The 27,985-nt window shown below is 34.8% G+C and overlaps 1 protein-coding gene, 1 long non-coding RNA gene and 1 other non-coding gene across 3 annotated transcripts in view; all 3 read left to right on the forward strand.

The window, feature by feature from the left end:
* Window positions 1-6,957, forward strand: part of LOC133639760 (low-density lipoprotein receptor-related protein 4-like) — a 284,058-nt gene extending 277,101 nt beyond the window's left edge. The window contains exon 38 of the mRNA XM_062033354.1: window positions 5,323-6,957. Coding sequence (XP_061889338.1) covers window positions 5,323-5,667 — 345 coding nt within the window. The 3' untranslated portion in view covers window positions 5,668-6,957. The remainder of the gene's footprint in view (window positions 1-5,322) is intronic.
* A 10,828-nt stretch (window positions 6,958-17,785) lies between these two features.
* Window positions 17,786-24,485, forward strand: LOC133664602 (uncharacterized). The gene is made up of 4 exons (XR_009828600.1): window positions 17,786-17,922; window positions 20,990-21,075; window positions 21,249-21,307; window positions 22,152-24,485. It is a non-coding gene; the product is annotated as an uncharacterized LOC133664602 (long non-coding RNA).
* Window positions 21,934-22,032, forward strand: LOC133642767 (small nucleolar RNA SNORD67). Its single transcript, XR_009824599.1, has one exon. It is a non-coding gene; the product is annotated as a small nucleolar RNA SNORD67 (small nucleolar RNA).
* Window positions 24,486-27,985: the final 3,500 nt, after the last annotated feature.

Below are 27,985 nucleotides of genomic sequence, written 5' to 3' on the forward strand. Positions count from 1 at the left end.
TGGCGAAGCTAAAAAAATAGAAGCTAACTTAGATGCGGCGGCGGGCGTTGTACGCTTTCGACGACACCCCGGCCGCCATCAGAGTCGGCAAGAAACATATATTTCCCCAAAGTTACGTACGTGACATGCACATATCGACACGCACGTACGGGCAAGCGATCAAATGTTTGGAAGCCAAAGCTGTACTCACGGTAGCGCGTCTGCTATCCTGCTCAAAACACAACACAACCTCCTGGTGTTGGTGTTGCTGTAGTCCGCCGCTCCACCGATCGCACCTACAACTTTCTTATTTGCAGTCTCCATTGTCCATTAAACAAATTGCAAAAAGATTCACCAACACAGATGTCCAGAATACTGTGGAATTTTGTCGAAGAAAACAGAGGTATTTGAATTGGGTCCAAACACTTCCCTTGACCTCGTGACGTCACGCGCATACGTCATCATACCGCAACGTTTTCAAGCGGAAGTTTCCTGGGAAGTTTAAAATTGCACTTTATAAGTTAACCCGGCCGTATTGGCATGTGTTGCAATGTTAAGATTTCATCATTAATATATAAACTATCAGACTGCGTGGTCGGTAGTAGTGGGTTTCAGTAGGCCTTTAAAGTTAAAGTACCAATGATTGTAATGCCCATTTCGGGCTGTAGGGGTGCACAAGGGTTTTAAAAAGCGAGTGCAGTTTAAATTACGAACTTCCGAGCCACTCTACGGCGTAGCTAACGTCACAGTGAACGCCGTAAGATCCGCCTCAAAAAATCTGGTCTTACTTACTTATAGCTCGAGGTTAAACAATCTTTGTTTTCCTCCCTTGCAAAAAGTTTGAAACACCAGCATCTATTTTGACGGTTTTAAATATAGATTGAAAATTACAATGTGACCCCTTTAAGCTACATTTAGTTCACATGGTGGTTCCTTATCTTGTCCTCACTTTCTTTGCCTCCTTGCAGCTCTCCCATCCCTACAACTCTCTCTCCCCCTTTATCTTTTGACTCCCCTGTGCTGTGGAGAGGTAGTCACGCCGCATGGAGGAGCTCTGCCCTTTTCCCACTTCTTCTCCTTCTTTTCTCCCCGGTTGTTTTGCACGGAACCTGCAGTGTCTGACGTGTTGTTGCGGGCATGTCGGAGTGTTTCCAACTTTGGTAGCAGCCAGTGGAACTAACATCGTGTCCAGTTCATTAACATCTTGCCATAATAACTAACAGCTATGAAATGATGATACATATTTTAAAATCAAGACCAGACAGGAGTAATAAACTAAAAGTTACATTTGGTATGTTCATTCACACTCACATTCACACACTAGGGCCAATTCAGTGTTGCCAATCAACCTATCCCCAGGTGCATGTCCTTGGACTATAGAAAATACATGTATGGGGACAATTGTAGTCCTTGCCCAGACCCAGCCCTACTTATTTGCGATTTCTCCGATCGTACTGCTTAGAGGAGTGGTTCTTAACCTGGGTTCGATCGAACCATAAGGGTTCGGTGAGTCGGAGGTCAAAACACACCCGACTCATCGTGTAAATAAAAACTTCTCCCTATTGGCGTATTACGGATACGGCTACAGCAGAAGTCAGACTGATTTGCAGGTGTGTAATTTGGTTTGAGTTTATGCACTGTGTTGGTTTTGTTGTTTGAACAAGGTGATGTTCATGCACGGTTCATTTTGTGCAGCAGTAAAAAAAACATGGTAACACTTTAGTATGGGGAACATATTCACCATTAATTAGTTGCTTATTAACATGCAAATTAATAACATATTGACTCTTAACTTCCGTATTTTTCCGAGTATAAGTCGCTCCGGAGTATAAGTCGCACCGGCCGAAAATGCATAATAAAGAAGGAAAAAAACATATATAAATCGCACTGGAGTATAAGTCACATTTTTGGGGGAAATGTATTTGATAAAACCCAACACCAAGAATAGACATTTGAAAGGCAATTTAAAATAAATAAAGAATAGTGAACAACAGGCTGAATAAGTGTACGTATATGAGGCATAAATAACCAACTGAGAACGTGCCTGGTATGTTAACGTAACATATTATGGTAAGAGTCATTCAAATAACTACAACATATAGAACATGCTATATGTTTAGAACATGCTATACGTTTACCCAACTACTGTCACTCATAATCGCTAAATCCCATGAAATCTTATACGTCTAGTTTTTACGTGAATGAGCTAGATTATAATATTATTTGATATTTTACTGTAATGTGTTAATAATTTCACACATAAGTCGTTCCTGAGTATAAGTCGCACCCCCGGCCAAACTATGAAAAAAAACTGCGACTTATAGTCCGAAAAATACGGTAGTCTTTATTAAGTACTTATTAATGCCTTATTCGGCATGGCCTTATTATAACCCTAATCATCTAACCCTGACCCTAACCCTAAGGTGCCCCCCCCCCCCCCCCCCATCGGCAGTGAAGTGTATATACTCACAAGAAACCGAATAGCTTTGTCTTTGACCTTTTTTTTTACTTAAAGAAAACAAATTAACATATTATATGAGAATGTTATGTTATGATTATCTTTAACCGAATCACAGCAGTGCTCAAATTAAAAAAACAGCATTCCCTCTCATGTGATATTGCTTAATTAACATTAATGATGTGCACTTTAACAACTAGGCTTACAACTATACCTAATATATAAAGGGGTGGAAAAGTGACTATTACCTGCAGGGCAAACATTAGCTAACCAGAAGGCAATAACAATGTAAACAAAAAACACCTGCTTAAAAGATCTAATACAAATGTCCCTGAGGAATGTAAGGTGGGAGTACTGTAATTACCTAACATTACATTATTATTATCCATAACAATTTAGCCCCCTCCACAATATTAACCCGACGTTAAAACAGAACTAGCTATTTATTGATTAGCAATTGCCAAATCATGTAACATTAGCTTAATGCTAAAAAGCCAGGTTACTATCACATTCTGTAACAGACAAATAATTTCATGTAGGCTAACGTTACCTACCTGCTACATCTGTCTTTTTCTCGTTTCTCCTCCTCTTCTTTTCTATTTTTTCTTCCCTGGGCACCTGACAGTTTTGGCCGTTTTGACATCTTGTGTTGATTTTTTGATGTGGTAAGAGTCATGATACGGGAAGGGAGGGGCGCACCGGGCGGGGGATGGGGGGGGCGGTAATGTTGTAACAAATAATATTTCTATTAAATAGGCTTTACTTTGCATTTTAATTAACGTGGGATTATTTTTTGTATTTACAAATAATAGTACCAAATTTTTTGTATTTTTTTTTTCTCCAACATTTGTGGCACTGGCGTGGCGCCCCCTGATGGACGGCGCCCTTAGCATTTGCCTATACGGCCTATGCCACGGGCCGGCCCTGTTTGTTACTTAGAATATGTTCCCCATACTAAAGTGTTAACAAAAACATATAACTTTGTCTTGAATTTGGAAAAAAAACATTTTATTTTTCACTAAAGAAGGGTTCGATGAATGTGCATATGAAACTAATGGGGTTCGGTACCTCCAACAAGGTTAAGAACCACTGGCTTAGATGTTAACGGTATTATGAACCATGTCTGCTTGAGTTGTGGCTCTTGTAAAATAAGTGTGGTGTTGATTTGGCCCTGTTCAACCGTTATATGAACAGTTGGTGTGTTTTAACGGAAACACTTGTGTGCCTGCTCTGTGTGAAAAGTTGGCAACGTGAGCATGTTTCAAGTGAGACTATAAACCCCGTTTCCATATGAGTTGGGAAATTGTGTTAGATGTAAATATAAACGGAATACAATGATTTGCAAATCATTTTCAACCCATATTCAGTTGAATATGCTACAAAGACAACATATTTGATGTTCAAACTCATAAACATTTTTTTTTTGCAAATAATCATTAACTTTAGAATTTGATGCCAGCAACACATGACAAAGAAGTTGGGAAAGGTGGCAATAAATACTGATAAAGTTGAGGAATGCTCATCAAACACTTATTTGGAACATCCCACAGGTGAACAGGCAAATTGGGAACAGGTGGGTGCCATGATTGGGTATAAAAGTAGATTCCATGAAATGCTCAGTCATTCACAAACAAGGATGGGGCGAGGGTCACCACTTTGTCAACAAATGCGTGAGCAAATTGTTGAACATTTTAAGAAAAACCTTTCTCAACCAGCTATTGCAAGGAATTTAGGGATTTCACCATCTACGGTCCGTAATATCATCAAAGGGTTCAGAGAATCTGGAGAAATCACTGCACGTAAGCAGCTAAGCCCGTGACCTTCGATCCCTCAGGCTGTACTGCATCAACAAGCGACATCAATGTGTAAAGGATATCACCACATGGGCTCAGGAACACTTCAGAAACCCACTGTCAGTAACTACAGTTGGTCGCTACATCTGTAAGTGCAAGTTAAAACTCTCCTATGCATGGCAAAAACCGTTTATCAACAACACCCAGAAACGCCGTCGGCTTTGCTGGGCTTGAGCTCATCTAAGATGGACTGATACAAAGTGGAAAAGTGTTCTGTGGTCTGACGAGTCCACATTTCAAATTTTTTGGGGAAACTGTGGACGTCGTGTCCTCCGGACCAAAGAGGAAAAGAACCATCCGGATTGTTATAGGCGCAAAGTTGAAAAGCCAGCATGTGTGACGGTATGGGGGTGTATTAGTGTCCAAGACATGGGTAACTTACACATCTGTGGAGGCACCATTAATTCTGAAAGGTACATACAGGTTTTGGAGCAACATATGTTGCCATCCAAGCAACGTTACCATGGACGCCCCTGCTTATTTCAGCAAGACAATGCCAAGCCACGTGTTACGTCATTGTGGCTTTATAGTAAAAGAGTGCGGGTACTAGACTGGCCTGCCTGTAGTCCAGACCTGTCTCCCATTGAAAATGTGTGGCGCATTATGAAGCCTAAAATACCACAACGGAGACCCCCGGACTGTTGAACAACTTAAGCTGTACATCAAGCAAGAATGGGAAAGAATTCCACCTGAGAAGCTTAAAAAATGTGTCTCCTCAGTTCCCAAACGTTTACTGAGTGTTGTTAAAAGGAACACAGTGGTGAACATGCCCTTTCCCAACTACTTTGGCACATGTTGCAGCCATGAAATTCTGAGTTAATTATTATTTGAAAAAAAAGTTTGAGTTTTATGAGTTTGAACATCAAATATCTTGTCTTTGTAGTGCATTCATTTGAATATGGGTTGAAAAGGATTTGCAAATCATTGTATTCCGTTTACATTTACATCTAACACAATTTCCCAACTCATATGGAAAAGGGGTTTGTAAAAAGCACCTCCCTGAGACCAAACTGATCCTGTTTCGTTGTCCAGGGCGGCGTGGACGGCGGCTACACCAAGGAGAAGATCCGCATCGTGGAGGGCGTGTGCCTCCTGTCCACCGAGGAGCTTTACTGGGACGACCTGAAGCAGATTAAGCCGTCCCGGGGGGGCCTGCACGCCTGCATGCGCACCGACACCGTCTCCCTGCAGGCCAGCAGCGCCTCGCTGGACGACGGCGAGACCGAGCAGCTCCTGCAGGAGGAGGCGTCGGAGTGCTCCTCCATAACCACGCTCGCCCCTTCCGCCGTCACCCCGCAGCGCCACCACGCCCACCACGGCCTGCCCGACACCGGCTGGGCGTCCATGCGCAAACCCTCCACCGAGAGCGAAGTGTGAGGACCGTCTTCGCCGAAACACACGCGCCTGTATGTATTTATAGCTGCTGCAAGACGGGATGCTCGCGCAGATTCCCCCATTTAGAGTCGGCGTAGGCAACTCGTTCTAAAAAGTGGGGCTCCGTCCTACTTCGTCGCATACACATCCCCCCTTAGTCTGCGCTCAAACCATCAACTCATTAGCATGCTGGAATAAGCGAGCGAAGGACCCCCGGGAGGAAGTGACCAGAGACACAAACGCTAAAGGAAGCGGACTCATTTTCTCTCTCGCCGTGTCACTTTTTATGCAAGCTTCTTTCCTCCCGGGGAAAACGACTTCTTCCACGCCCTAAAAACCACTCATCTCTTTACAAAAACTCTATTTATGAACTTTTTTTGTGTGTGTGTGTGTGTTTTTTTTTTTTTCTTTTGTACTGGCTTTTAGACGGCGTCGTGTCGAGTTTTGTGCAGCAGTCGTGTTTATGACGGCGCCAAAGGGGCGGGGCTTCCTGAAAGCAAACTTTTAGCTCCGGTTTTTACACGTTCATTGTCGCAAACGCCGCCTGGAAGATTGTATCGTTCAAACCAGTGGCTTTCAAATATTTTCTTTCACCTCAGAAAACACGTGGCTCGCCAAGCACCGACATGCAGTAGCTTAGTAGGCATAAGTATTCATCAGGAAAGAGGCGGGGGTTATATTTGCGATTATATTCGATATTTCAGGCCACTGACATTACACATAGCAAGATAAAACACTGTACTTTCATGAAGTGATTCTTTTGGCGTACCACTAGATCAAACTCAAGGCCCCAGGGGGCCAGATCTGGTCCCCCTCATCCTTTCGTATGGCCCGTGAACGCCTGGAAATGACACGCATCAATAAAGTAAGTTCCTTATATTTTTTCAGTAAAAGGTATTTTTTTCTCTCCATTTTGACAGAAAAAATTACCGCATGAAATTGCGTAACTTTTTAAATTTTAATGGTATCTAATATTGCAACATATTTACTTCTTGGTCAACATAATAAATAAATTCGCTTGACTTAGTAAGATATCCGTCAAATTGTACAATGTAAAATGGTCAAAATGATGGTGTTTTTTTTACAGCTTATTACTGTAAATAGAAAAAGCTAACAGTTTTTTTCTGGTAAAATTATGTCGACTGAGGTGCCAGTTTTTTTTACCGTTAAATCCGTGGTGGTTGGTTTTGCGATGGTTTTTTGTTTTACGATACCATTTTTTTTTTACGTTAAAAACAGGCAGCTCAGTTGCCACAATTAAAAAAAAAAATTAAAATACAAAAAAAAAAAAAACTGCCAGTTTTTTTTAATTTACCGTAATGTTATAAAAAAATAAAAAAATACACTATTTTACAGTAACATTCTGTTGACTGAGTTAGCAGTTTTTTACTGTAAAAATGTGTGATTGTTGTTTTTTTAAGGTGTATTACTGGAAATGAAAACCTGGCAAAAAAAACAGTGGTACTGTTGTTTTATTTACAGTAATATGTTGTAAGGGACAAGCGGTAGAAAATGGATGGATTTATGGATGTTGTAAAACCCACTGTAGATTTTAAGTACAATCCAGGACACTAAGCTGACGTTTTATTTTTTTTTCCAGAACAAAAACAGTGCTACTGTTTTTCCATTTTCTGTAAAAAAAAAAAAAAAACACTGTATATTTTACAATAAAATTCTGGTGACTGATTTTTTTTTTACTGTAAAATCTACGGTTATTGTTTTTTACGGTGTATTACTATAAATAGAATGAACACAGTTTTTTTCTTAATTTGGCAACTGAGTTGCCAGGTATTCATTTACAGTAATACACCGTAAAAACAACAATCATACATTTTGACAGTAAAAAACTGGTAACTCAGTCAACAGAATTTTACTGTAAAGTATACAGTTTTTTTTTAGCGTTAAATAGAAAAACCATACCGCATTTTTTTAAGGCAAAAAACTGGCAGCTCAATTGCCAGAATAAAAAAAAAAGTGGTACTGTTTTTCTCTTTAACGTAAAAAAAAACAAAAAAAAACTGCATATTTTTCAGTAAACGTCTGTTGACGGAGTTACCAGCTTTTTTACTGTAAAAATGTATGATTGTTGTTTTTACAGTGTATTACTGTAAATGAATACCTGGCAACTCAGTTGCCAAAATTAAGAAAAAACAGTGGTACTGTTTTTCTATGTTCTGCAAATAAACACTGTATATTTTACAATAAAATTTACGATGCCATTTTTTTTAACGTTTAAAACAGGCAGCTCAGTTTCCACAGTTAAAAAAACAAAACAGAGGCACTGTTTTTTCATTTACCGTAATTTTAGTTAAAAAAACACTATATTTTACAGTAAAATTCTGTTGACTGAGTTAGCAGTTTTTTTACTGTAAACATGTGGGATTGTTTTTTTTAAGGTATATTACTGTAAATGAAAACCTGGCAAAAAAACAGTGATACTGTTGTTCTATTTACAGTAATATGTTGTAAGGGACAAGCGGTAGGAAATGGATGGATTTATGGATGTTGTAAAAACCACTGTACATTTTAAGTACAATCCAGGACACTAAGCTGACGTTTTTTGTTTTTTTTCAGAACAAAAACAGTGCTACTGTTTTTCCATTTTCTGTAAAAAAAAAAAAAAAAAAAACACTGTATATTTTACAATAAAATTCTGGTGACTGATTTTTTTTTTTACTGTAAAATCTATGGTTGTTGTTTTTTATGGTGTGTTACATGAACACAGTTTTTTTTCTTAATTTGGCAACTGAGTTGCCAGGTATTCATTTATAGTAATACACCGTAAAAACAACAATCATACATTTTGACAGTCAACAGAATTTTACTGTAAAATATAGTTTTTTTAAACGTTAAATAGAAAAACCATACCGCATTTTTTTTACGGCAAAAAAATGGCAGCTCAATTGCCAGAATAAAAAAAAAAAAACAGTGGTACTGTTTTTCTCTTTAAGGAAAAAAAAAACCTGTATATTTTTCAGTAAAATTCTGTTGATGGAGTTGCCAGTTTTTTTTTACTGTAAAAATGTATGATTGTTGTTTTTACAGTGTATTACTGTAAATGAATACCTGGCAACTCAGTTGCCAAAATTAAGAAAAAAACAGTGGTACTGTTTTTCTATGCTCTGTAAAAAAAAATTCTGGTCACTGATTTGCCATTTTTTTACTGTAAAATCTACGGTTGTTTTTACAGTGTATTACTGTAAGAAAAGAAAAAAACGGCACCACATTCTTTTTACAATAAAACAAAACTGGCAGCTCAGTTGACAGAATTATAGAAAACACTGGTACGCTTTTTCCATTCACAGTAATATGGTGTAAAAAGTAATAAAAATAATATAACACTGTATATTTTACAGTAAAATTCTGGTGACTCGGTTGCCATTTTTTACTGTAAAATCTACAGGGTTTTTTTTGTTTTTGTTTTTTACACTTTACGTAAAAAATGCATTGGAAAAATGACACAAGCGGCCCTCTCATAACTTGGATGTGGCCCTCAATGAAAACGAGTTTGAGGCCCCTGGTTTAAAGCATCGCTCATCCTTGGGCTAAGCTAAGGAAGTTGCACCCTAAGTGCCAGATGTTGTCCTTAATCCGCCTTTCGATCTCCTTTTTTTTCTCCACAACATATAATGCGAAACCTGTAGGTCGTCGTGATTATTTTATATAGTGTAAATCGAAATGAAATGAAAGGGACTCCTATTTGTATAGAAGTGTTAATAACAATGCCCAATGATGCTAGTTTTCCCATTTGTTTATACTGTGCATGTGTATGTTTCCCTCCACACATTTTAGCAAACAGTAGATTCTGGCCAAATTTAATTGTATCTGAACAATTCCTGCATTTTTTTCCCTGCAATTTTGAACTTTGGAACCTTGAAGGGGATCGAAACTGAAAGTTAACTAGACGCTATTATTATATTAGTAATATTATAATATTACTACTTCACTATTACCCTCAATTGATTGATTTAAACTTGTATTAGTAGATTGCACAGTACAGTACATATTATGTACAATTGACCACTAAATGGTAACACCCGAATAAGTTTTTCAACTTGTTTAAGTCTGGTCCACGTAAATCAATTCATGGCAATAATGTTCCCCTTGACACTTTTTTAGCATATTGTAGATTCTGGCCCAATTTAATTGTATCTGAACAATTCTTGCATTTTTTGCCTGCAATTTTGAATTTTGGAACCTTGACGGGGATCGAAACTGAAAGTTAACTAGACGCTAGTATTAGAAATATTATAATATTACTACTTCACTATTACCCTCAACAATGTTCCCCTTGACAAATTTTAGCATACAGTAGATTCTGGCCCAATTGAATTGCATCTGAACAATTCTTGCATTTTTTTTGCCTGCAATTTTGAACTTTGGAACCTTGACGGGGATCAAAACTGAAAGTTAACTAGACGCTATTATTATATTAGTAATATTATAATATTACTACTTCACTATTACCCTCGACAATGTTCCCCTTGACACATTTTAGCATACTGTAGATTCTGGCCAAATTTAATTGTATCTGAACAATTCTTGCATTTTTTGCGTGCAATTTTGAACTTTCGGACCTTGACGGGATCGAAACTGAAAGTCAACCAGACGCTATTATTATATTAAAAATATTATATTACTACTTCACTATTCCCCTCAACAATGTTCCCCTTGACACATTTTAGCATACAGTAGATTCTGGCCCAATTTAATTGTATCTGAACAATTCTTGCATTTTTTTTGGCTGCAATTTTGAACTTTCGGACCTTGACGGGGATCGAAACTGAAAGTTAACTAGATGCTATTATTATATTAGTAATATTATAATATTACTACTTCACTATTACCCTCAACAATGTTCCCCTCAACAAATGTTAGCATACAGTAGATTCTGGCCCAATTTAATTGTATCATTTTTTTTGCCTGCAATTTTAAACTTTCAGACCTTGACGGGGATCGAAACTGAAAGTTAACTAGATGCCATAATTACATTAGTAATAATATATTATTACTATTTCACTACTACTCTCAACAATTAATATTCCATTGATAGGGATGGGCGATATGGCCTAAAATCTATATTGCAATATATATTATTATTATTACTATTATTTACGATAATAGAACCATTTCAAAACGGGTTACAAAGGCTCCTAATTTTGCTGCTTACGTATGCCTTAACAGATTTCCAGTTGTATTATTTTCTCAAAACTATTATTAATCTACTTGCTAATTTAATGTTTATTTCTGTTACTCTTCTGTTAAAATGTAAAAAGCACTTATTCTTCTGTTTAGAGACTTCACATTAGTTTTGGGCGATACTACAATTGATCCGATACCAATGCTGATACTTCAAATGTTTAAGATTTCGAATTAGAAACAACTATAATCACCCAAAAACACAGGATTGTGGTATAACAATATCTTATAAATATTCTAATTATTTCCTTATTACCGTTTATTACCGTATTTTCCGGACTATAGAGCACACCGGTATATTAGCCGCACCCGCTAAATTTTAGAAAACATTTTTTCCACATGTTAGCCGCACCAGACTACAAGTCACAGGTACATACGTATTTACACAGAAATATTTAGTAAATGTTTATTTACATACCTTAATTGTTTCCAAACGGTATCTGTAACACGGCAGTAAAACGGCTGGTCAGGCAAAACGGAAGTCATCGTGTCAAAGTAAACGTGTTAGCGTATTAGCTAATGCTAACGACGCAAGCTTGATTACATTACAATAGTGTCAGGTTCAAACACTGATGACATCTATTAAACAAGACAAGAAGCAAAGAATTAAACAGAGACAGAATTCAATTTGGCTCAATTGAGGAGAAACGTGTCGACCTGTAACCTCTTACGGTGTCACCCACGCTCTGGCAAAAGATTGCACGCCTCCTTCTTTTATTTGGACCTTCCCTTACCAGATGGCCATAGCTGTTTCTAAGGGACGAGGGTCGTAAACAGTTCACAGAAAAGGTCGTAAACTGTTCACAGAAAAGGTTGGTTCAAAAAAGAGGTTGTAAAACAGTTCAAAAAGAGGTTCGTAAAACAGTTCAAAAAAGGAGGTTCAAAAAGAGGTCGTCTGGAACTTGGGCAGATCCTGCCTTCTCTCCGCTTTGTAGTCCTTGGGTTAAAACAATATATTTCTGTTGATTATAATACATGAAAGAAACAGGAACACCTTCATGTTGCTTCCCCCCCTACACAGTGGAGTTTTACGAGCCTTACTCTTGGTAGGTTTCAAAGACAGCTTTTGCTTCTCACCGGGCACTCAATGTAACACAAAGTTTATGTGGTAACTTGGAAACAATTATTCTAACAAATAGCACGTACAAACACGCATGGAAACACTCCTCCAGACATCACGCATGGAACATTTAAGTAAAAAACGTTGTAGTTATATTGTAAAACTTACAAATGTTGTCTGGACTAATGAATGGAGAATCCATGCGAGTAGAACCGCTATGGACGGCTACAAAAAAAAAAGCACTATCGATAAATAGAATGACACTGCAGCATTTGCATTAAGCAAATTTGTCCAAAACATGGCGCCGTAGCACAAACAAAACACCTCAGTGTATTTGCTTGGGTTTTTATTTTTACTTTAAAAAAATCTATAAATCAGTTTTATATATATATGTATATGTATATATACTTTACATATGTATGTATATATATATATATATATATATATATATATATATATATATATATATATATATATATATATATATATATATATATATATATATATATATATATATATATATATATATATATATATATATATATATATATATATATATATATATATATATATATATATACAGTCAAGGTTACTGTGGTTTATCTGTTATACAGTGCTCAATTACAAGGTAGAGCGGAATATACGTTAAGTCAGGAAAAAACACAGAGGCTAATTCATCCCTACAAGCCTGTTTAGCAGGTTTACCTGCTCTCTTTCGGGGAAAACAACCCCCTGAAGAGCAGGGAAACCTGCAAAACAGGCTTGTAGGGATGAAATGGCCTCTGTGTTTTTCCTGACCTAACGTGTGTGTGTGTGTGTGTATACTGTATGTGTATATATATATATATATATATATATATATATATATATATATATATATATATATATATATATATATATATATATATATATATATATATATATATATATATATATATATATATATATATATATATATATATATATATATATATATATATATGTATATATATAATTACAAATATATATATACATATATATATATATATATATATATATATATATATATATATATATATATGTATATATGTGTATACATATATATATGTATATATATATGTATATATGTATATGTATATGTATATATATATATGTATATACGTGTACATGTATATGTGTACGTGTACATGTATATGTGTACGTGTATATGTGTACATGTACATGTATATATATATATGTATATATGTATATACGTGTACATGTATATGTGTACATGTACATGTACATGTGTACATGTACATGTATATGTGTACATATACACATATATATACACATATACATACATATATACATGTACATATAGGTATGCATATACAGTATGTACATATACGTATGTATTAATACACATACATATACATAGATGTATATATACATAATTGTGTGTATGTACACATTATGTCCTTTCGGGGGGGGGGGGGACATGAGAGAAAATAATTGAGAACCACCGCACTCATGAAATATCACTGACCAGTGCACTGAAATATCTCAAGACGCTCATACAATTACAAATATAAGTATTCAAATGCAAGAAAAAATATTCCATCGTTGACCAATTGCATGTTTGTTTTTTTTCCAAAATGTGATGAACATCTAAATCTTTGATGCATTACAGTACGTTGCTGGGATAGTTGTTTTTTTTTCTGTCGTCGCTGATTTAACCATCATTTTGCACGGTTTATTACATAACGCACCAAATTGTTACCTCTGACTAAAAAGTGCAGCACCCGCATTTTACAAAACATGTCAAAGTTTATTCCAAAAAAATGCGTTGTTGCAAAGAATAACGACTATTTTAAAGGCTATTTCAAATCCGTGCAATGTTCGCGTAGGTTCTCGGCACACCAGTCCCACATTATTTGCATCGGCAAACACATATTTGTGCTTTTTTCTGGTAAAAGGTGCAACAGGGCAGTGATTGGGGGAACACGGCGAGGGTTGCGTACAGTACTTTGGTAATATGCGACTTTATAACATTTCACGTACAGCTCATGTGCAGCGCTTTACCTTTTGCAAATTGCTTCTTTTTTTCATACGGTGCAAGGAAATACTATATTGCTTTTCAGACAAATACGTGGGCTTTATTTCTAGTAACGTGTATTTTGAAGACTCTGCTAAAGGCAACTTGCTGTTTTGCTGCTCGACAAAGCACTGAAGCCAATGAAAGAGGGTCTTGGCAGCTACAGTATGCCCACAGAGCATCATGGTGACCCCATAACCTATCATCATCATAACTCATATCCCACCAAGTCTACTGCAGGAATTGCAAAATCTGTAAAAGAAACAAAAAAAAAAGATATCTTGCAAGCTGAATATACTGTTTTGATGGAGCTGTATAGTCTTTTGTACAAAGGGATTTCATGACTGTAATTAGACTTGTATTAATTGTACTCACTGGAGGATCATTTTGTTGTTTTTGGGGGTTTTTTTCTGGAATATTTTAACCACTGTGTTTTCCGAGCTTTGTAAATGATAGGGAATATGCCATTTATTTAATAGTCCTCTTATATGTTACGGAATACTGGTTGCATATAGCTGTTGTAAAGTTAACAAAAATAAGTATTTATGATTTTTTTTTTTTTTTTTTTTTTTTTTTTTTTTTTTGAATGTCATTGATGTGTAAATATGAACAGACTGTATATGTATTTTCATGGCGGTACTAACAAGCTGTGTTGTGTGATATAGTGATTCATCCCTTTGCTATCTTTTAATATAAAAAGTGCATTTCAACGAAACTATGACTCCCTCATATTTTGTACACATTTTCCTACTTTACATGTTTTTAGTTATATATTTGTTTAGTAGGAACGGATGGACTAACCAACTAAAGTAGAATATATCTATTGTAGTTCATAATTTATGTGACTAATATTGTGTTGATTGAAAAATAAAACGATATGACTAAATACATTTTAAAAAGTGTCATATTGGTTTTATTGTTATTTAGTTATAGAAAAGTTATTTCATCCTACGTTTCATAACATACATTTTCTCATATTATTCTTATATTTAGTAATAGAGGGGTTATTTACATTTACGTTACATAATTAAATAAATGTTGTCATTCGGGTTTTATTTCTATTGAATCATAGAGTGGTTATTTGATCTTATGGTGCGTATTTAAATGCATTTTGTGATATTAGTTTTATTTTATTTAGTCATAGAAAGGTAATTTAATTTTACGTTGCATAAATAAAATAATTTTGTCTTTTTTGTATTTGTATTTAGTTATAGGTTATTTTATACCATGTTGCATACTTAAATATATTTTGTCATGTTGGTTCAATGCTTATTTAGTCATATAAATGTTATTTTATACCATGTTGCATACTTAAATATATTTTGTCATGTTGGTTTAATGCTTATTTAGTCATATAAATGTTATTTTATCTTACGTTACATAATTAAAAACATTTTGTCGTATTAGTTGTATTTTTATATAGTCAGGTTATTTTATGCTGGGTTACATAATTAAATAAATGTCATATTGGTTTTTATTGTTATTTAGTTATAGAAAGGTTATTTCATCTTACGTTTTATAATTGAATACATTTTGTCATATTCTTATATTTAGTCATAGAGATTATTTCCTCGTACGTTACATAATTAAATAAATTGTCATTCTGGTTTTATTTCTATGTAATCATAGAATGGTTATTTTATCTTACGTTGCATATTTAAATGCATTTTGTCATATTATTTTTATTTTTATTTAGTTATAGAAAGGTTATATCATTTTATGTTGAATAATTAAATGCATGTTGTTGTATTAGAAAGGTTATTTTATCTTACGTTACATAATTAAATGCATTTTGTCATATAATTATTTTTATTTAGTCATAAATAGGTTATTTTATCTTACGTTACATAATTAAATATATTTTGTCAAAAATTATTTCATTTTATGTTACATAATTAAATATATGTCATAATAATTTAGATATTTTATTTAGTTGTTGAGAGGTTATTTTATCTTACGTTACATAATTAAAAACATTTTGTCGTATTAGTTTTATTTTTTATAGTCAGGTTATTTTATGTAGTGTTATATAATTAAATAAATGTTGTCATATTGGTTTTATGTTCGTTTTTATGCATATTTGAAATAAAAATATATCAATCAATCAATGTTTATTTAGTCATATAAATGTTATTTTATGTATCTCGTTACATAATTAGATACATTTCGTCATATTAGTTTTATTTTATATGGTCATAGAAAAGTCATGTTATCTTACGTTACACAATAAATAAATGTTGTATTGGTTATATTTTTATTTAGTAATAAATAAGTTATTTTATCATACGTTGCATCAATAAATGTATTTTTGGTTTTATTTTTATTTAGTTATAAATAGGTTATTGTATCCTACGTTACATAATTAAATTCATTTTGTCATATTGATTTTATGTTTATTTAGTCATACAAATTTTTTTTTTTATATCGCATTACATATTTAGATATATTTCATCATATTAGTTTTATTTTTATATGGTCATAGAAAAGTTATGTTATCTTACGTTATATAATAAATAAATGTCATATTGGTTATATTTTTGTTTAGTTATAAATAGGTTATTTTATCTTGTGTTACATAAATACATTTATTTTTAGTTGTATTTTTATTTAGTTATAAATAGGTTATTTTATCTTACGTTACATAATTAAATATTTGGTTTCATATTATGTTTAGTTAGTCATATAAATTTTATTTTATCTTACGTTACATAATTAAGTATATTTTATCAAAAATTATTTAATTTTATGTTACATAATTTGAAAAAATTCATATTAACTTAGATATTAAGCTGTAGAAAAGTTATTTTATCTTACGTTACATAATTAAAAACATTTTGTCGTTTTATTTTTTTTACAGTCAGGTTATTTTATGTTCGGGTACATAATTAAATATATGCTGTCATATTGGTTTTATTTTTATTTAGTCATAGAAATTTTATTTTATATCACGTTACATAATTAGATATATTTTGTCATATTATTTTTATTTTTATATGGTCATAAAAAAGTTATGTAATCTTATGTTAAATAATAAATAAATGTCATATTGGTTATATTTTTATGTAGTTATAAATGGGTTATTTTATCTTACGTTACTTAAATGTTTTTTTTTTTTATTTAGTTATAAATAGGTTATTTTATCTTACGTTACATAATTAAATACAGTTTTTTCCCATTGTTTTTGTTTTTTTAGTCATGGAAATGTTATTTTATCTTACGTTACGTAATTAAATATATTTTGTCAAAAATTATTTCATTTTATGTAACATAATTAAATAAATGCCATATTAATTTAGATATTTTATTTAGTTGTAAAAAGCTTAGTTTATCTTACTTTGCATAATATATATATATATATATATATATATATATATATATATATATATATATATATATATATATATATATATATATATAATTATTATTTTTTTATTTTTTTTATTTTTTTAAGTATAAACCTTTATTCATAATATGCAACATTTACATACAAGGACATAAATAATAATAATCAAAACAAGTACAGAAACAGTACAAAACAGCGCCAGGGGGTTTTAAACTTAATAAAGCAACAAAAATAAAAAGCAAAATATATATGTAACAAAGTGTAAAGCCATAGGCTCACACAAGTTCCGTAAATAATCCAAATTTGGAGCACAGCATCACCTAATGGTTCTAATTTTATTTAGTCATAGAAATGTTATTTTATCTTACTTTACCTAACTAAGACTTCAAATGACGCGCGGCCCAAACAACCAATGGTAGTCTTGCATTCACGTCACGTGCAAGCGATTGGCCAATAAACGTCCAGACGATTTAGCCAATCAGATGTTGCCTCAGCATGACGCGTCATTTAAAAACGGAACGGAAGTGACGGTTCGTCAGACAGTCAAAAGAAAAAAAAACTACAGTACTCGACGTCGAGGCTTATTAAAGAATAATAACGGTAAGTTTTAATTGTTGGCAGGAATGATTTTGCAATAAGCAGACAAGGAAGTTCCCGCCAGGAATTATTAGTCTGTACTTTAGAATTAAAGCTACTCGAGTTAGCTAGCAAGATGCTAATGTTGCTAGCTTTGTTTGCCACGTGGTAAATTTCGAGGATAAAATAATGTTACCTTGTTATACTTTCATGTTAAACCTTTGTAGTTTTAAGTTTGTGGTTGTAGACTCGCCTTCGCTTGGCGATCTATTTTGTACTAGCATGGCGACGGTCGTTCAGGCGTTCATTCATTCATTTTCTACCGCTTGTCCCGTTCGGTGGCGTTCTTTGGTCGCTTATATTGTTAGTCCAAAGTGCGGCCAGGTAGGTTGCTCGTTTTTTGGGGGGTTCGCAACACATTCAACTGACAACATGATCACCTTCCAGATTATAACATGACTATAAAGTAAGCATGGAAGTAGCCCACATTCCCTCCCTAAAATGGTACCTGTAAACGAAAATGGTCGACAAATCCGGTTCATTTTAATTATAAAGCACTTTTCACAGATAAAATCACAAAGCGCTGAACGAAATATAGCTGAAGTACCATACCAACTTTATTTATTAAGCCCTTTAAAAACAAGCACAGTTGAAAAACAAAGGGCTGTACACCACAAAGAAATGGAGGCAAAGGACAGACTAAAAAATAACATTTAAAACAGAAATAAAAATACACATTTAAAAGCAAATATAAATTACCCTAAGAACAGTTTGTTAGATAAGAAACAGTTTAAAAGTTAAAAACAGTTCAAAAAGTTAAGCTAAAAACAGTTTAATGTCTCATGCTGGGTTAAAAGCCAGTGAATAAAAATGGGTTTTAAGAAGGGTCTTAAAAATAGCCAAAGAAGGGGCCTGTCTCACATGGAGAGGGAGATCAGATCGTTCTAGAGTTTGGGACACGCAACAGAAGTAAAACAATTCAATTTAAAACGGGGGCAACATCATAAAAAGGGTACAAAGTGGATTAAAATTATAGTTAAAGGGTGCAATAACTAAAGGCCTTAATAAAAAGAAGTTTTCAATTTTTTCTTGAAAGACTTAGAAAATCTTTATTGTCCCTGAGGGGCAATTTTGTTTGCAGCAGTAGTCATTAAAAACAAGGTTCAACAGTAAAACGAGGTACAATAGTAAAACAAGGTACAAATACATACAACATACAAACCATCATGAAGGCATTGAGCTAAAAACAAAACATTTGTAAAACAACTAATCATCACACGTCACTTCCCACTAAAGTGACTGCGTAGCAGCTAGGCTTGTTTAAGAAGCTCATTTATAAAGGCAACAGCTGAGGGAACAAAGGATCTTATGTATCTGTTGTTTTTGGCCTTTCTATTAGTAGGGGCGTACCTGCATCCTGAGGGCAAGAGTCTAAACTCTGAGAGGAGAGGGAGCTGAGGGTTGACCAGAATGGCCTTTGCCTTCTGGATGACTCTGGCCTGATAGATCTGGTTCAGGGGGTTCAAGGTAGTGCCTATGGTCTTTTGGCACACCTTGATTATACCACCCAATCTATTTTTATTGGCCACACTGAGGTTACCAAACCAGGAAGTGATGGAATAAGTTAAAATAGACTCAATACAAGATGAATAGAACATCCTCATCAGTGTCCTATCAACCTGAAAGCCCCTCAGTCTCCAAGAAAAACAGCCTCTGATTGGCCTTCTTACAAATACGGTCAGTGTTGGTTCAACTCAGTCAAGATCACAGAGGGACTTGTGCAAATTGTTCCAGAGTCTGGGAGCTATAGCCTGGAATGCTAAGTCTCCACGGGTTTTAAAACAAGTTTTTGGGATCTTTAAAAGGCCCGAAGACCAGAGGCTGCGCCCTGAAGAGTAGGGGCATAGCAAGTCAGTGATGTACTGAGGGGCCCCACCATGCAACGCATGGAATGTCAGGACTAAAATCTTAAACTCAATGCGGAATTTAACTGGAAGTCAATGAAGACTGCATAAAACTATACTCTATATGTTCTTTCATGTGTACGGTCACAGTGAACTAGGTCTGGGTGATATGGTCTTCGTTTAAAATCTCAGGTTTTTTCACAACAAATTAAATCTACATTTATTACTACTTTATTTAATAAACCAATTAATACAAATAAAAGACAATGCAAAACAAGTTTTGCTTTTATTTGATCAAAAACAAGTTTGAAATGACACTGCATCTTACTCTTAGCAAAATTCTAATTTGTTTAATATTTTTAGACCAGATATAACTAAATTAATAGTTTCGTCTGAGAGGCACTACTTCTGTACCGAATAAAAATCTTATATAAACAAAAGTATAGCACATTGCATACAAATACATCAAGTCACAATAAGTCGTTAAATATATAAAAAAAAATTTCTGGCTATGTTGAGTAAGCTGGCTGGAGAAGTAAAACTCATTTCCCATAAACCCCTGCGCAGCTCAGCGAAAGACTTACAAAAAATTAATTGATGCACAAGGGAAATTGTTGAAAAGAATCGCAGACTTACAAAGAACCTAAAAAAGGAGTAATCTCCCAACGGGCAAAACTGTCACCGGAAAGTGAGGGCTGAAATGTTGAACGCTGTGAAATGGGTAGTGAAATTGTAAGATTGAAGAATCTTACAAGGATCATCAGGGAACTTGAAAATGAAGATTTAAAATAAATTGTCAATCTGGCACACCAAACAAGCACTCCGCAAAAAAGAGGGGAAATCATATTCTATTGAAGTGAGGATTCTGTTGATGTGGTACCAACAAGTAATGAGGCAATTTGGCAAAAGATGCAAAATGGGATTTGATCAGGTTCCACGTGGAAACATTGTGGAAACTTTGGGCATATTTTAGACATATTTATTCATCCACTGTGATGTGTTCTCACTTGCGTAAGGCCATAATTGTCGGTTATTTCTAGACTCCAGTAACAAAATGTTTCCAAAGCTGTACAGTTTTATACTTAAGATTAATTTATATGGTAATGTCACTTGATTCATTTTGGATAGATTTCTCTATTAATAGTCATTGTGATTTCCTACAATTGTCTTCATGTTTTTTAATACAGTTTAGCATCTGAGTGAGGATGGTGGAAAGCTGTTAATCCTCCCAGAGAAAGGATATCAATCTGCTGTCGTGCTGGCAAACTACTTGGTTAGTGGGATTTTGCTATAACAGATATTTCTCAAATCCTGCAAATGTTGCCATAGATGAATAAATGTTTTTAAGTTGAAGATATTTTGAACATAGTTTTTGATTAATTCTGAGGTGTTCACTTTTTTTTTTTGTAGCATCTTGTGATTTAAGAAATGTTTTGTATTTTGCAGCAACGCTTCAGCCTGATGTTTGTCAGCGGATGAACGGCCAAGTAGTTTACACCAAAATGGTAGATGGTTTTGCTGCTATCATAGCATAAAGCTTTCTGATTATATGGCAATTTGAAGAACATTTTACAGGGTTTTTCCAGGTCATTAAAAATAATTAGGTCATTTAATATATTTTTGCACAAATTAAGGCCTTAAAAAGCATTATGATGTCCAGAGGCATTAAAATGTCATACAATTGGCAACAAAAAGGACAACAAAACAAATCACCTGACCACCTGCTAACAAATATTGAAAGTCCATTTTTGTTTATGGATCTAGAATAAGTTATTTACCTGCCCATTAGATCTGTACAAAATACTTCAGTAATTAAAAAAACTGCTTTAGAGCCTGGGCATTATTATTGCTTGTATTAAAAAGGCATTTAAAAACATAAAGTTAGATTTGCTTTTACCTGCAGAAACCCTGTTTTATAGTGAACATTTTGTCTGCCAAGTGACCAAAGCTGTCATGGTTCTCCTTATTTTTAAAAATGTGTAACATTATCAGGCAGCCATCATTTTGTGTATGAAATGTCCACTCAGTGGTTGCAATGGATTAAACTACACTAAAGCAAACTACAACATTGAACTGTCTTCACATTTTAGCTATAACATTTTTTTCTGCATAAAAAAAGTGTGGAGTGAGTTATGAGAGTGATGAGAAGCACCTGTCGTTGGGGTGTGTTGCAGTGGCGATACACTCCAATCTGACAAACTGATGACACCCAGGGGCCATCTGACTCAAGCTTGCTCCCTTATCTTCAAAATATGCACTGGATTCATTTTTGATTTAGAATGTTTAGTTCTTTGGAAAAATATTGTAGTTACTGATGTGTGGTATTTATTTTTGTTTGTCAACATCCAGGGATGGCAGGAAGCTTATATCCACTTACTGTCCTGATGGCCAACTGTTTGGTTTGTGAGGTTTGTAATATCGGAGGAATTGCAATGTTAAGTCCTGCAATTGTTAACATAGCCATTTATGAAATAAAGTATTTGTAACTGAATGGTATTAAATGTGTTCCACGTTTACAAATGGACAAATTAGGTCCTGTCCACACGGGAAAGCTTTTAGGTGGAAAGGGTAAAGTTTGTTTTAACCTTTCATTCATGCGGAAACGGCGTTATGGGTCGCCTGAAAAGATAAATTGTGAAAATGTGCTCTCGAGTGGGAATATTTGATAACACCACCATATCGCTATCTCGACAAGCAAACCACTACTTTTTCATATCAGTGTGCCATCATATGACCATATAAATGATAAGACTGCATGCAACCGCTGCTAGCAACAATGGCGTGCCTATGCTGTATTTACGGTTTTCACAATGTACCTGCATGGTATTTGTCTTAAATCCAATAATTGAAATGTAATGTTTTCAAAGGGTACCATACTTTTTGGGAATATTGTCTATCATTCACAATCCTTATGTAGGACAAACATGTTTTGCTTTGTTTATGCATGATTCTATTTAGTAAAAACACTGGGGAAAACGGGCACATTCATAATATATAATTATGTATTTTGCTCATTTTAAGCATACGGTGGCGCATTAATTTCACATACCCATCTCGTTTGCGTTTCCTTTTTACGACACTATTAATCATAGCAGACTTCATAAACAACTAAGACTACCATACTTTGGTGCTAATAATAATGAACCAGAACCTTATATTTTTGAGCCTGAATTTAAGGAGGATGATTTACAAGTTTTAGAGACTTTGCTAAACAGGTCTAGCTTTAGTGAAACTAAGCATCATGCAGCTGTAATGCCAAGTGCTGAACAAGATGTACAAACTATGAACATAATAAAAAATAACTTACTGTGCAATGTCTGCTCTCACTGGGAAACCGACTGATGGGATGCTTATATCTTCCCATTTAGATGAGGAACTAATCATAATCATTGGGCAGGTAATAAAAGGTGCGGCAAAAGAGCGTCTTTTCGTGTCTTCCTTGCCATTTCCAGGTATAAATTGGATGTCATAGTTGACAAACTTCTGTTAATGGCTACAACCTTCTACTGTCCAATCTAGAATTGGCGTTCAACAACCCAGAGGCGACGCAGCTTAGACTAGTTGGCTCTCTAATGAGGGGGCTGCTAAAAAGACAATTCATGTTTCAAGATTGTTTATTGTCATATGCACAGTTAAACATGTTTGACCGTTTGCCGTACAATGAAAATCTTACTTTGCTAGTCCACCCTTCAACAAGTCACACGGTACTTGCCTTTAAAAATAAAAATGTATATACAAGGAACAGTAAGTAACATAACATTATTGCACATTCTGGTTGTTAGCGATTATAATATCAGTAAAACTTGGTTAATATTCAGGTCACCAGATGTAAATTGAGTATTGTTGGCATTTTTAGGATGTTTTTTTTATAGGGCTTAATGTGATCAATAGATATCTCTTGCTAGCCAGCTCATACTGGCTGTATTTTATTAACTAAAATGTATTTCAGGAAAAAAGCTCAACATATTTATTCTTGTCTTACATGGGGTTGTGAATGGAAGACAAAATTCCCCCCCTGGAAAAGTGCACTTCCCCTTAAAAATGTAGTTAAAATGACCATGAAAGGCTTTTAAAATATATTGTCAAAACAAATGTGTACAGTATATATATCTGTCTTGCTTTTAAATGTTAAGATTTTTTGAGGGTGCTATTTATAAATTTAAAACGGGGGAAGAATATGGCCAGAATGTTGTGCACAAGCATAGTGAGCAGTATTTTATAGCGTTTAGCTAGCGAAGGTGTTAGGAAAGCCTACTTGGAAGCAAAGCAGAGTTCAACAATTTGTTGTAAAATAAGTTTTCTATTTCCTTCATTGTATTACATAATTTTCACCCAGTTACATTATCCTGTCGGGGCGTAACTCGTTTAAATCGACTTTGTGTAGATGCATTTCTTCTTTTTAAATCTGGCAGTAGATGCAAAAAAACATTCCTGTGTGGACATGGCCTAATATTAATTACAACTTCTTTATACATCATACCAATTAAATATGACCTGCGGATTTGCATTCAGGATGGGTGGTAACACAATATTGTGAAGACAAATAACTGCACTGCAAACATATTCACATACAACTGACACGGGAGCACTTTTCTGTACTGTAATGTTTGTCAGTGCAAAATTGGTTCATACTGAGTTTACTGACCTTGATTTTGTTGTTGGCAATAAATATTTTGACAAACACTTGCTTTTTGTCTTCCATAAAATAAAACCCAAAGAATTGAATTATGTGCAAGCCAGACTATTGTTGCAGTACCATGGTCGACCACTGGGTGCCAGTTGACCATCAGTCTGTATTGTCTTGCTGGGTGTGTATGAGTTTCATAGAGTAGCCTCAGTTGATCAGTTTGTAACAAACAGTGCCTGGAGGCTTCACACAAGAGGCTCTTACAGGGCAACTTGATGGATGAACAATTGGAATCCATCAAGTTGTTTGACAGGATTCTACTAGGAAAAGCCCCTTTTGAGCTAATGGTAACTATTACAGTGAAGTGAAATGCACCACAAACCAATAGTTTTCTTGGTGACTGTAGTCTTCTCCCCTAGATCACTGACAAAATCTTGTTTTTGTGAGCTGGACCTCTTTTGTTGTGATGTTTTTTTTTGCCCATATTGTGCAACACATGTCTCTTACCGAGCTTCTTTCTGAAGATATTCATTTGTGGGCATGTGATTTGTCTCTAGGGGTCAGAATTATTGATATTAATCGGGTTAAATACTTATTTAACTAAACATTTCTAAGCTTTTGTGTATGTGTATACATGTGTGTGTGTGTATATATATATATAATATACATGTGTATTATTTTCTACAACTGTGATGCTAACGTTTCATTCTAGTTGACTGGGGTGGAAAACATTCTAACTTTAGACATTGATTATTGACTTTAAACACACTGACACATTTTTTTGCGGGCGTCGTGGCTCTGTTGATAGAGCGGCTATGCCAGCAACTTGAGGGTTGGAGGTTCGATCCCCACTTTCGCCATCCTAGTCACTGCTGTTGTGTCGTTGGGTAAGACACTTTAGCCACCTGTTCCCAAAGCCACCCACGCTTGTTTAAAGATGTAGACCAGGGGTGTCAAACTCATTTTAGATCGGGGGCCAAATGGAGAAAAATCAGATTGTTTTCTTTGTTTAAAAATAGAAGAAGCACATTCTGAAAATGTACATATCACAATGTTTTTTGTTTTGTTTTTTACACTTACAATAGTATTCTATCTTTATTTGTCGTTATTTATACTTTCTGAATAAATTATGTGATAATGTTCATGAGTCAACTCATTGGTGTTAATTTTCAATCGATCAAGATAAAAAAAATTATATCAAAATCAAATTACAGGATGTTATTTATGTGGTTTGATAATTTTCCTCAATTGATGTACTAACATGTGGTTTATTTTGTACAAATATAGCATCATCTACAAAGATGCAAAGAATTGCTTTTGCGACATCCAGTGGACACATTTAGAACAGCCGTTTCTTTCATTCAAAAATTTCAGGTTCATTTTTATACTTAGCAAACTCATCTCGCGGGCCGGATAAAACCTGTTCGCGGGCCTGATCCGGCCCTCGGGCCGTACGTTTGACACCCCTGATGTAGACAATGTGTTTCACTGTGTAAAGCGCTTTAGGTCTCGGGAGAAAAGCACTAAATATAATGCCAAAATTCATGTCAGGTGTTTGTTAAATAATGTAATAGACAGAATGTATAATACTGCAAGTACTATGTAATTGTTTCATTTCCTTTCAAATCACAGCCTAATGTTTCAAAGAGGACAATTATTTTAAGTGTTCATACTTCGAACAAAGTTGATAAGATGCAAAATATAGATCGATACCTGCTTTTTTCAGCAGCAGATGTACAACTTTTCCACGACAGACCATCGGTCCTTAAATAAATGAGCCTGTATGTCAATATATTCCCTCGTAAAAGCCTGTCATGGATGCAGATTTGTCACTTCTGGTTTGCCCTCGCTCATGAACATATGATCATGAAAGTGTAGCATAACTCCACTCATACGTGCCTGGTTTGGCAGAGTAAAAGATATAGCAGAAAGGATCTGTGATACACTTTAGCCACTGAGTAGATGCACATATTAAAAGTAAAAGAGGTGTATCTTCTGCCGTGCATTTATTCAGTTATCAAATGCAAGCAGTCACTAAAGTATTTGCAGTGTGTGAGAGTGGAGATCCACCACCCAAAGCCCAGGGAGTGTGCATTACCACAGCGTGCAGAAAGCTTCCAGTAGTGTACAACCCAACGTTTATTACCTCTATACATGCTAATAAAACACAACTTGGAGATTTCCGTCATTTTGGCAACACTTATTCCACCAGGAAGGCAAAGTGTGGCCCGGGGCCCATTTGTTGAACGTACCTCTTTTTAATGGGCCTGTGGCTTTTTGTGGAAATAAGATAATACTCAAACTATTTTTTATTTTAAAGCACCTTGTCTGTATGTCCCTAGGTGTGTATAGGCCACTGCTGTGCTGTTTTAAAATCTATTTTTTTACCCTCTTAGCAGCTGATACTGCAATTTGAATTTTGAGCTAAAAGATATTGAAGCACATGTATCTTAAAAACATGACTGTTTAAAACATTAGTAGTGATTTAAAAAAACAAGGTTTTATTTATGTAATATTTTTTTATAGTGGTATAGAATAAGTATCTGCTTTGAAATTGTGAAAATTCATAGAGGATGGTAGGGACAACTGAAATTTTGTGGACCATAGTGGACAACCTGTTGGGAATTGTTTCCCCATGACTTTATGCTATGCCATCTCTGAAACCTCCCTCCCACAGTCAGTGTTTTATTGTTTGAGTGGAAAGTAAGTGTCGACCACGGAAGACATCCATTCAAATTCCTCTCTGATGGCATTACAAAATATAAAGTATGACGAGTATTATGGGTTTTCTTTGGACCAATAGGGATTTTCAACTTCTGGCAGAAGAATTGACTGATTGGCCGCACTATTAACCTGAGGCTACTTTTTGTTATTCTTTAATGTGAACTCCCTGTCGAGCTATGCAAAATCCCACCGTGACAGAGGGTTCCTGTGAATTCGGTATGTGGGTAAAGCACCAGACGAAAGTGAGGTAGAAGTGTCTTTTAAAAATTATGTAGTTGTAAAGTTTTCCAATAAAATCACAGGTAAACATTTAATAAACATATTTTTCTACACTGTTATTCATACCTCGTTAAGTGGATTTATTAGGCTAGGAAATAGTTTGCATGTTTATGTAAACACGTAGATTCAATCACTCAGACACTATAATTCTGCTGGTTTGTGAATATAATGAGCCTATAAAATTCTGATTTTGTTTTTTTTAGAAGGAGAAACAACCACAACCTCAGCAGGCCCATCGGTGAAGGGTCAGTCAATGTTGTGCAGTTGGCACAAATAGAACACTTCAACAGAAGAAAGGCCGTTACATACTTTGAGACATGGCAAGAAAGCGGGTCGTAGAAAACCTTAAGTATTATGCGATATCAGAGTATAACTGTGCACAAATCATTTGTCTATGATAAGTGTTCGGATTGCCCTCTTTTTAAAGGGCAAAGTACTCCCAGGTTCTTTTGTTCTAATGACTCGTCTGAAAATGGCGAGGAGACTAGAAGTGGAGATTAACGATATATTCCACAAATGAAGCACAAACCGTAGTATCCTACTACTCACTCTA

This window comes from Entelurus aequoreus, linkage group LG02 (assembly GCF_033978785.1).
Source record: "Entelurus aequoreus isolate RoL-2023_Sb linkage group LG02, RoL_Eaeq_v1.1, whole genome shotgun sequence".
Lineage (NCBI taxonomy): Eukaryota > Metazoa > Chordata > Actinopteri > Syngnathiformes > Syngnathidae > Entelurus > Entelurus aequoreus.